We start from the raw sequence: 12,187 nt of genomic DNA on the forward strand, positions 1-12,187 counted from the left end.
AGCATGGAAAAGCCTCAGTCTGATAATACATGAAGAGATGATAAATGTAGGCTGAGTACCTGAAGACACCCTGCCTGTCTACTTTGCTCAGCTGATCATGAATTTTATTAGCAATGAACTTGGCAAAGTTGTATTTGCGGGCAGGGGGTTGGCCTGGGCTGTAAACAGCCAGCAATACTAGCATGGTTTGATCCACATGCTCACTGGTGCTGTACCCCAGCACATAAGCAATCATGTCCAGGAGTAATCTGCCTACTTTAGTGAAGTGGACATCCAAGTAAGGAGGTGGCCCTGTAGGCTGGCACTCAGGTCTCATGAATGTCCTGGTGACCCTTTGAATCTCCTCACTGGTCATTTTGGTACCAGTGTCCAGCAGATAGTTCATAGAGAATGGGAACAACAGCTCTGTCTGGTCAAAATGCAGCATTTTGTTGATGGTCTCAGGATTAATGTAGAAAAGGACCCTCCCAGATGGGGTGCTGATGGCCCTGTGGTGCACATCATAGTTCTCAGCACATAGGCGAATGATTTCAGGAAACACATTCACAGAGGGGAGACAATAGTATGGCAGGTTTGATTCCCAGATGCCATATGTGTCATGACCCATCAGATAGTCCTCTCTCAGCTGTCTGAAGGTTTGCAGAAAATCTCTGCTTCCCACATAGTCTTCGATAAGGTAGTCCTGGTCAGCAAGAGATAAAGACTGCAGGTCTTTATTGGGTGGATTCAATGGAGCAACACTGAGAGCTGTGGGTACAGGGGCAGCCATTGTATGGTTTGACTTTGAGTGATATGAGTGCACTGGTTTGCAAAGCTTTTAAGAGCTTAGGTGATAGGCCTACTGTGGACTAAGTCTGAAATGCTTTTTATAGTGAAAACACAGGCTTGCTTCTGCAGTCTTGGTAGGTTCACAGAGATTGTGAATTGCTAGGGGTGAACTGCAGAGGGTGAGTGAGATTTACTTTGGTGGAAAAATGTTGTTGGTCCACACCCGGCAAAAGGGAACAATGCCGGGCACCTTGAAGATAATTTCACAGTTTTGGCCCGCGAATTGCCTGTTTGAGTGCTGAATTTCTGGTTCTGAGGGTAAGCAGGTTGACTTGGCCCACTTTAGGTAGTAGGTGCAGAGTTTATATGGAATTCAACAGGTGTTTTAATGGCAATTTACAGAAAGATGGTATGCATGGGCCAAACAGAGGAATTACGGTGAATACCTGGATGAAACGCTTGAAAAGCCTGCAGGCCGAACTCTGGAGGTTGAATTGATGAATTTGAGCGGTTGGATTTTGAATTTGGAGGTCTGGAGGTGCTTTGGCAGCTGCAACGGCTATCTCTTCCTTTACGCGAAAATGACATAAAAACTGCCCAAAACATGACTTTAACGACAAAATTCGGAAAATATGGGTAATTGGCGCCTTTCCGCCGATGACGTCAGCATGACGTCATGGCGGGCCCGGGTACGGAGGATGACGTGGCTGCTGAGGTGTAGGCCAGGGTGGCAGGACACGGTGGCGGGTGGATAAGGTGGCAGGGCTACGTGGAGGATCATATGGCGCGGGGGCGGAGGAGGGCGCTACGTCATGCTGACGTAGTGATGACGTAAGGGAAGGTGGTAAAGGAACGGTGGTAAGCGGGTTCCCCGCACCACCTTTGGGCAAAGGCGGTATCGGGGAGGGGGGCTCCGAACAACCCCACCGCCTGCCACGCGTCCCTTGTACGGGGCGGAAAACCACTTTCCCCGGACGCTAAAGGTCGGCAGGTCGGGGAGTGAAAATTACCGCCCACCGTTAGATCTGGGCGGCGGAGATCTGACGGCTGGCGGGTCCTCCGACGGATCGTGCAGGTTGGGGGGTCCCACTGGCCTATTAAAATATTAAATTAAATATTTTCGGGCGGAGAACCTTAGGGTTAGGGGTTTTTGCATGTGTTTTGGGGATTTTTGGGTTTTTCAAGGGTTTTATAAGGGAAAAGAGGTTTTTAGGAGTGGGTTTAGCAGGGGGAAAGGGGTTTTCTGTGTTTTTTGAGCAGAGGGAAGGTGAGGGCTTAGGGGAAAGGTTGTTGCTCATAACCAGAGGTTAGAGCAGCCCCAAGACAGGGTTGACCACAGCCCCTGGTGGACTGAAGTCTCCCTAAACAACTTATTTAGCTATAGTGCCAAAGGGGGGGAATATTTATACCATGTTTGGGGTTTATACACCATGGTGTTATAATAGTAGGGAAAGGGCCATTTAGGGGATTTAGATAATAGAAGTTAGGGGTTAAGGTGAATGAGGAAAGTGAATGAGGAGTGATTTCATCAAGTGTATCTGAAAGTTACTTAGTTTAGGGAGTAGATCAAAATGAAAAGATTTTTAGACAAGAAATGTGGCTTTTAAAGGAACAAGAACCACCATAAAACCTCAGATCTTTTCATCAATCTCCATGGATGAAGGGATGTTAGTAATAAGAGTTAAAGGGGGAATTTGGGAAGTTAGACATGCTTCCTTTCTTTGCTGCACCCTGATGGAGAAGAGGAGCTTCTCAACCATTGATTTTTCTTTGTGGACATTTCAGCACACACTTTTTTGCAAGGAATGATATTTCTGCAACCCCAACTGCCTACCCATCTACTTGCCTAGCATTTTTTGTTTCTTCTTGGAGGGTGCACTTGGATTTGCAGACCCTTATTTGCCTTTTCTTTTCTTTGGCTTTTTCCTTTTGATTTTCTATCTACTGCTACCCTTATTTCTTCCAAGGTCCCAGATTATGCAGTTGGGAGCCTTACTTCTCTACCTAAGCTACTTGTCTGCCAAGATTAAACAGTTTGGACAGACTTCTTTCTCTATTCTGCAACTGAAAATTTAAAACATGGCATGATCCAGATTAGGCTGTTGGACCATCCATCAAAATTTAGACAACATCAAGCTATATACACAGATTGTTTTCTCTTGGAAATATGTGATCTTTGCGTGATCAAAGCAGAACATATTTGAAACTTTTCGTTGTCAATCATGAAATATGAAACCTATTGGTATAGGTAGCTAACAAGTAGTTAGTAGTTAGCATTAATGTTATTATTAATTATTAGTTATTAATTATTATTAATACAATAGCATTAATGTTATTATTAATTATTTGTTATTAGTTATTAATTATTATTAATACATTAGCATCAATGTTATTATTAATCATTAGTTATTAATACATTAACATTAATATTATTATTAATTATTATTAATACATTACCATTAATATTATTATTAATTATTAGTTATTATTTATTAATTATTATTAAAACATTAGCATTAATGTTATTATTAATCATCAATTATTATTAATACAGTAACATTAATATTATTATTAATTATTAATTATTATTAATACATTAACACTAATTTATTATTAAGTTTAATATTATTATTAATATTAATATATTTTTTATTTAATATTTAAACATTTAATATTAATACACTAATATTATTTTTTAGTAATAATAATTTAAACACTTATATATATTCACATATTATTATATATATGGAATATTAATACTAATATTTAATGTAAATAAATACTTATTATAATGACTTTGATTAATTATTATTTGGATCTATTATTGAACCTATTAACTGAATTAAACTCTTAATAATAAATTTAAACATTTAGTAGTAAAGATTAAATAATTAAAGATTAAACAATCAAAGTATTTATTTATTATTACATTAATAAATAATCTTTTGAAAATACTTTAAAATACTTAAAATTATTAAAAAATAATAAGGATAATAATAAATAAAAATGATTAAAACAGCCGACATCCATTTAAATCTTCTCACTTCAAACTATTAAAAACTATTTAATACCCTCATTCAAGCTCTTCTACTATCATCATTCAAGAATGTCCTGATGATGGATCCCTGTTGGGATTTGAAACGTTGACGAAAAATGGTTTTTACTGTGGGTTCTTCGGTTACTAAATTAGAACATATGCAAATAACTGTCTCATACACACTTACAAATTTGATTTTTTGATACAAAAAGCCACTAGTCTAAGAAATGTTGTTCAATTAACTTCAATCTCACACCAAAACTTCCAGCACCCAAAAATGTTCCTCCTCTCTCCCCAAAAACTAAAAACAACTGTCCAAGAAATGAGTTCATGGATGTGAACCAATTTCCCTTAGCCCTAACTACCTACTAGCTATAAAATCATTTCTTTTAACTAGATATTCCTAACTAATCTTAACTAAATATTAAAAAAAATCACAAATAAACTTTAAATGTTCTAGCCTTGACATGTGATCAATCCATCACATTGCTAGGCTCTTGGTCTGACTTTAATAGCTTATCATTTTTATGTGCTCGGCCTAATGCACCTACATTAATTGTGGTCATTCATCAAGAATATGACATCATCAAATGTAGTCCTCCATATGTCATCAAGGGCTTCTAAATACTTGCCACTTCTTAAGACTTCTTCATTAGTGACTTGACATATTAATTGATGACATGCTTATGAAACAAGAGTTACAACATCATCATATGGAACCAGGCATCTATTGTCTTCAACATTATAATCTCATTCTAGTGTTTCATGATATTCATTGGGCATATCAAGAATATTTTCCATCTCGGCCAATAGCATATTGACATCAATGACAACATTGATTAACAAAATTTTCATCTATTTTTTGCTTCTAGGGTGCTGCCCCCGAACCCCCGCCCAAGGGGATGCTCATAAAAGTTACGTCTCCCCCCCCCCCCCCCCCACCTCCTGAACCCCCTTGATAACGATTAAACGAGCGATGTTTCCGCCCCATTAGGAACAAGGACCCAACACAACTACAAAAAAAAAAAAAAAAAAATCTCTGAACAATTAGGAAGATAATCAGGCTCCACACCCAACACAATACCCAAGCGAAGTGCCTAATACCCTCACTCATATATATAATAATGTTGCATATGATACAATGGGAAGATTATGGGCCTTTCTTGCGACTCAATTTTAGAGTACAAAGAAATCAAGGAAAGATAGCCTCATGCCGAAAAATCTCAAAATGACCTTGTATAAACAAACCCGAGAACTTACATAAGCCTGTCTCCTACAACCATGTTCCATTTCCCATCTCACAAAGGAAATATAAGTTTCTCCATCACACCCCTCCATCACACAATTGTAGAACTCCTTATCATTTCTCCTTGAAATAACTTCTTGCTTCTATTTCTTGGTGATGATTCATCCATCACTGACGGTCCCTTAACTTATGAAGCACCAACTTATGTATATATGTTTTTCCTTTCTCTTAACAATTCATGTCAGTCTAAGTGGACCCAAGTATACTTAAGCTACCTCATTCCACCAAACTATTCCATCACATCAAGTCCATGTCCAAGTCATCTCAAGCCCACTTAGTCATCTATCCACGTAGGTTGACCACACCTAGATTGTCTTGTTTGACAAGTCGTCCTTAGCATGCCAAGGGATTCCATCCATCCACAAATTCATCTATGCTTCAATGTGCCTGAGGCACCCAAGGAATATGTCCTGATGGATGTATTCCCAAGGGAGTGCACTCAGTGAGTGCATCCCACGATTATGGTCCATGCCAACTTGTTCTCCAAGGCACCTTGACCGCTCATTACAACCCCTAAGTGAAAAATGCATAACTCCATTTTGATTCATATAAGTCTCAACACTCCAATTCTCAAGCTTTTAGCCAAGTCCACCCAAATCCTCGCTACATTAAGCTTGACTCCATCTACAATGTGATCTATCCATCATTGGAGCATCCAAGCCCTATCTCTCTAAACAGGAGCACACAAGTCCCTATAGTGTGCCCTATATGTCCACAAGAGAACCCAAGTCTCTGTAGTGTTCCTATCTATTCACTACAACACCCAAGCCTTCATAGCACACCCTACTTGTCTATAAGAGCACCCAAGCTTGTCCATAGTTTGTCTTGTCAATGGGCCAAAGCTTCAATATGAAATCTATCTTACCAAGGGAACTCCAAAATGCACCTTGCTAATGGACTAAGGCATCTCCATGGAATTGTCTATCCAAAATGGTCATCTGCACCAACTTGGTTGAGGTGCCTAATGCCACTTTAGGTAAGGGTCTTATGCCTTCTTAATAATGGTTCAACAATATTGATAATAACTCATATAGAAAAACACATTTCACTAACTTTTACGACAACTATCTCATATAAATTTGAGGGAGTTCATATGAAGAACCTCACCCTTCACACAATAACTCATAAGTATTCATAAAGGGAGCTCTATGTCTGAACATCTAACCCCTACTCTTTCCTCTCAAACATAATGAACTCAAATATATCTAAAGGGAGCTATAAAAAGCATCTTAGCCCTCAACAAATCTTGAATCTTCTTTAAAACATCAAACAAAATTTACGACATAGTGTAAACTCTTTGAAAATATCTTACCCCTCTTCTATTGTAATATTCGAACTTCAAAATCTTATTTGATCTTTTATGAAAATCAACATAATTATCTTTTAAAAATTAACTCAACATCCTTTTAACAATTTTTTTTCAACATCTACAACTCCATATTTTTCCTCTCTTCCTTAAACAAATTGTTTTAATCATACTAAAACATAACATCAAAATATATATCTATATATATATATATAACAAACTAATATCAAAACTCAAACCAGATATCACTTTTTATTAAACAAACTTAGATACTGATGCTCATTAACACTACTCTAGAAATATGCTAAAAACCTCTTCCCATAAACACAAACATGAGAATCAACCTCTAATATTTATTTTCTTTTATTCTTAACTTCTAAACCATCATTTTAAATATATAATATCAAAATTTTAAGCATTCACAGATCATTCGTAAATCCCTCATATTAACACCACCTTAGTGACGTAGCAACATGTACCCTCTCTCACAGCGTGATTTGCACGCAAAACAACTGGACGTTTGTTTTTGTCCTTTTGGGGGGTTTCCTAATATCTAGAGCCTCCTTGACATTTTTCGTGTTCCTGAATTTTTCAACTGAGTGGGGGTCTTCATAGTGTTGGGACTTAGAACATCCTGACTAGAGGTCTGTGAAATTAGTCACCTCTGCATCCGTCCAAAAGTCACGCACCAATAGTTCTAAGTTAAGCTGACCAGGCAAGAGTTTTTGGACGATGGGAGGCCTGTTTGCCGTGTAGTTGGAGCAGGGGATTGATAATGGAGAACGATAGCGAATCCTATTGAGGTGCGCGGTGTACACGCTAGATTTGTAGAAAAATTAGCGGCCCTCCAAAAGTCACGCACCAATAGACAATAGAGAAGACGACCCCGCGCAAGATATTATCTTGCCGTGGAGTTGGAGCAGGCCCTCCAAAAGTCACGCACCAATAGTCAATAGAGAAGACGATCCGCGCAAGATATTATCTTGCCGTGGAGTTGCAGGCCCTCCAAAAGTCACGCACCAATAGTCAATAGAGAAGACGACCCGCGCAAGATATTATCTTGCCGTGGAGTTGGAGCAGGCCCTCCAAAAGGCTCGCACCAATAGTCAATAGAGAAGACGACCCGCGCAAGATATTATCTTGCCGTGGAGTTGGAGCAGGGGATTGATAATGGAGAACATTTACACTATTCCTTTTGGGAATCCTATCGAGGTGCGCGGCATATACGTTGTTATAGTGAATGGAAAGCGGTCTGAAGAGATTTGTGGAAAAAATAGCAGACTAGACGATTTCAACAACTTTTTTCCAAGATTAAATTTCTTCTCCTTTCACATTTTCTATGAATTCGAAGTTAGAAATGAATCTATGCGTCTATATAAGCAATCACAATGGTTTTCTGAGCCATTGTGTTTGTTGTGTTTCATAGATCATTCTGTTAGAGAAGGAAATGATGGATACCTGTTACGTCCCTTATCTTTTCTGGCGGTGCCTCCTACTCTTCTTTTATTCCATTCTCTTTCTCAATCCTTTTGTGTTTTCCACACTCGCCCATTTCTCTAACAGTCACCATCCTCGTCTCACCAATGCTTCCGATCAACACGCTCTGCTTGCATTCAAGTCTGCAATCACATATGATCCCTCCCAGTCCTTAGCCACGTCTTGGATGCCAAATGTTTCATTCTGCCAGTGGAGGGGCATCATATGCAGCAGGCGCAGACAGAGGGTCGTTTCCCTGAATGTTTCCAGCATGGGATTACAAGGTACAATCTCTCCCTTTCTAGCCAATCTCTCCTTTCTTACAATAATCGACCTTCACAATAACAGTTTGCAAGGTCACATTCCCTATCAATTGGGAACCCTCTTTCGCTTAAAGATGCTTCGTCTGTCTCTCAATCAACTCCAAGGTACCATTCCGCCCACTTTGGGTGGGTGCCGCAGTTTACGAAACTTGATTATATCCTATAACAGTCTCATAGGAAACATTCCCGCGGAACTATGCATTCTCCCCAAGTTGCAATTCTTTGTTTTAGGCGATAACAATTTGACGGGTACAATCCCAGCCTGCTTGGGAAACATATCTTCTTTGCACCACATAGAACTGCTTGACAACAACCTTCACGGGAGTATTCCTTCCGAATTGGGCATGCTAAGGCAGGTGAGAATTATGTATCTGCAAAGTAACAATCTTACTGGACAAATTCCATCATCCTTGTCCAACTGCACCAATCTTCTAGAGTTGGATATCTTTGATAACCATCTCACCGGACAAATTCCATTATCCTTGTCCAACTGCATCAATCTTCGAGCTATGGATGTATCTTATAATGAGTTGACTGGTCATATTCCAGTGGAGTTGTGTAGCAAGAATACTGTTTTGATGGAACTCTATCTGGATTTTAATCAGTTGAGTGGCAGCATTCCTGCTTCTCTCTTCAATTGTACCAAACTTCGAGTGGTTGAATTAGGGTATAACCAGCTCAGCGGAGTAGTACCCATGGAGCTCGTTAAGTTGACGCAGCTCCAGGTGCTAGAATTATCACATAATCAACTGGTTAGTAACAGCGGCACGAGTTTCCCGATACTTACCGCTCTTACTAACTGTTCCACCCTGCGAGAATTGGATTTATCTTATAATCATCTCACTGGACGTCTGCCCTTCTCCATTGGCCACCTCTCTGCAAAAATGCATTTCATAGACTTGGCCCAAAATAAATTAATAGGAGAAATACCTCCACAGATTGGAAATCTAACTAATTTAAATTTCCTTGACTTAGAGGAGAATTTTTTGACAGGGGCAATCCCTTCTTCACTTAATATGCTTCAAAAGTTGGAGAGGTTATATATGGGATCCAACAATTTACAAGGAAACATACCTGTGGATATCGGGCAACTCAAAAGCTTAGGGCTTCTAGCACTATGGGGAAATAATCTCTCTGGAAGAATTCCAGATTCTGTTGCCAACCTCCAGGAACTAGAATATCTATCTCTTGCTCAAAACCAGTTATCAGGTAATATACCTGCAAATCTAGGAAAGTGTAAAAAATTATTACTTTTAGACTTATCATACAACAGGCTTAGTGGGCGCATACCTCCAGAGGTTGCGGGACTTGCAAATTTGGCTCTCTATTTCAACCTTTCAAACAATTTATTACATGGTCCCTTGCCTTCTGAACTAAGCAGGATGACTATGATTCAAGCTATAGATATTTCTTCAAATCAGTTAGCTGGTCACATTCCAAGTGCACTTGGAAATTGCAAAGAACTGGAATATCTAAATCTTTCCTATAATGCACTTGAAGGTCCAATTCCAATTCCAGTTTCACTTGGTGAACTTCAAAGTCTTCAAGATATGGATTTCTCTTTTAACAATTTGTCAGGTGGAATACCCATGTCATTGGAAAATCTCAAAATGCTCCATCACTTGAATTTTTCTTTCAATAAATTGTCAGGAGAAGTCCCAAAAGGTGGAATTTTCAAAAAAATTGGTGCCACGGCATTTATTGGAAATCTTGGTCTATGTGGACCTTGGGTAAGTTTGTCACCATGCTTTTCTAATGAACATAAAAGTGTTTGGCACCTGAAACGAGTTGTCATACTTGTTGTTGCAATTGTAGCCACCGTTGGATTGTGTTTGTTTCTAGGAATCATGTGGAGACGAAATTGCAAGAGACATATTCCTAGAGACGCTGAGGCAGCCTTAAATGTGTGGCATCGGAGAATTTCCTATGCAGAGCTCATTACCGCAACAGATGACTTTAGTGATGCCAACTTGTTAGGAGTTGGTTCATTTGGGAAAGTGTACAAAGGTGTTCTGGAGGATGGCACAGCCATCGCTGTCAAGCTTCTTAATTTGGAAAATGAAGGGGCTCACAAGAGTTTTGATAGGGAGTGCAAAGTTTTGGGTAGAGTAAGGCATCGAAATTTGATTAGAGTCATAACCTCTTATTCAAACCTTCAAATCAAAGCTTTGATTTTTCCATTGATGCTAAATGGGAGTCTGGAGAAGTGGTTATATCCAAATGGCGGAGAACAAAGTAGTTTAAGTTTGAGTCAAAGGTTGAATATAGCAATAGACATTGCACAAGGCTTGGCATATCTCCATCACCACTGTTTTATGCAAGTGATCCATTGCGATCTCAAACCCAATAATGTGCTTCTGGGTGAAGATATGACTGCATATTTAATAGACTTTGGCATTGCTACCATATATTTTGCAAATTATGAAGAATCGGCTTTCACTTCCACAAATGCACTCAAAGGATCTGCAGGGTACATTCCTCCAGGTATCATTTAAATTAAGCAATGTCATGCATTTCTTATTTTTATTGAACATTGTGAACTAGAACCCTTAAATCGAGGATCTATGAATGCAGAATATGGAATTGGCAGACAAGTTACAACAAAAGGTGATGTTTATAGCTATGGAATAGTGCTATTGGAGATGCTCACTAGAAAGAAGCCCACCCATGACATGTTTTTGGAAGGACTGAACTTACAAAAATGGGTGGGTAGTGGTTTTCCAAACCAACTAAAGGAAGTGGTGGACATGGGTCTGCTTAGGAGGATTAGTACATACACTGAAGAAGATAAAGATCTCAGTTGCCTTAGTCAATTGATTAAGGTGGGATTGCTTTGCACGAAAGAATCTCCCCAAGAACGACCTACTATGATGGATATTCTGCACACATTGCAAAACATTAAAGACACTTTTTTGAGCTGTACTACCATTCCAAAATTCCAGTCAGATATAACACATTTATTGCCCAGTACAAGTACTCCTCTCGACAACTCTGGTGAAGGCCAAAGTTCTTCAACATTCTAGAGAGAGTGGTGGTGGAATAACTGATATATGAAGTGGTTTGCAACTTTGCATCCATTGTCATTAAGTCTACAAGTACTCCTCTCGACAACTCTGGTGAAGGCCAAAGTTCTTCAACATTCTAGAGAGAGTGGTCGTGGAATAACTGATATATGAAGTGGTTTGCATCCATTGTCATTAAGTCTATTTAGTTTGAGTCTTAATCCACTTTTCTTCTTTGTGTGGGGTTTTCTTCTTTGTGTGGGGCTGCATATGAGTGTGAACAATAAAGTTAGATCTACTATGAATGGTGTTTTGGAAATGTTTTTATGATTATAAAATTTAACTGATATATGAAGTGGTTTGAATTCATTGTCAGTAATTCTATCTAATTTGAGTCTTAATCCACTTTTCTTCTTTGTGTGGTACTGCATATGAGTGTGAAAAATGAAGTTAGATCCACCATGAATGGTGTTTTCTAAATGTTTTCATGATTATAAAATTTCCCATCTTATTTTAAGAAAACTTTATATTCAATATCCTTTCTACGTCTATAATTAAATGCATTACTTTCTTGTCTTACTAAATACATCATAACTTCTTATTTTTTATAAAACTTTTTATAGGTATGGGTGGAAAAGTCTATGTTCAACCTTTAAAGGGTATCCTAACAAGCATAAAGAAATGTCAATGGACGCACTTCTATGGCAATTGAGATGAGCTTTAGGTCATTACAGTCTACAGATTTTATCGTACCCCATCTTCAGAACACTACTACCAGAATGAATATATGGAAGACATAGCTTTTCTTCCTTTCAGTGGTCAAGTAAAATTCATTTTCTTTTAAGACTACAATATTAATAAAATATATGTTTCATATTTCATGATTTCACCCTATGTGCAAAGTTCTATTACTATTACACTTTTTATATTAGGGCTTTTTTATGCCTGAACTCAAGCAGCATGAATTGC

At 38.6% G+C, this 12,187-nt stretch overlaps 1 protein-coding gene across 1 annotated transcript; it reads left to right on the top strand.

The window, feature by feature from the left end:
* The first annotated feature begins 7,345 nt into the window (after positions 1–7,345).
* On the top strand, positions 7,346–11,629 carry LOC149173769 (uncharacterized). The gene is made up of 2 exons (XM_089428003.1): positions 7,346–10,700; positions 10,791–11,629. The coding sequence occupies exons 1-2, from the start codon at positions 7,865–7,867 to the stop codon at positions 11,237–11,239; spliced, it is 3,285 nt and encodes a 1,094-aa protein (XP_089284129.1). The 5' UTR covers positions 7,346–7,864; the 3' UTR covers positions 11,240–11,629.
* Positions 11,630–12,187: the final 558 nt, after the last annotated feature.

Source organism: Pinus tabuliformis, chromosome 4_2 (genome assembly GCF_031772625.1).
Source record: "Pinus tabuliformis cultivar Carrire ecotype Pingquan chromosome 4_2, CPIR1, whole genome shotgun sequence".
Classification (NCBI taxonomy): Eukaryota; Viridiplantae; Streptophyta; class Pinopsida; order Pinales; family Pinaceae; genus Pinus; species Pinus tabuliformis.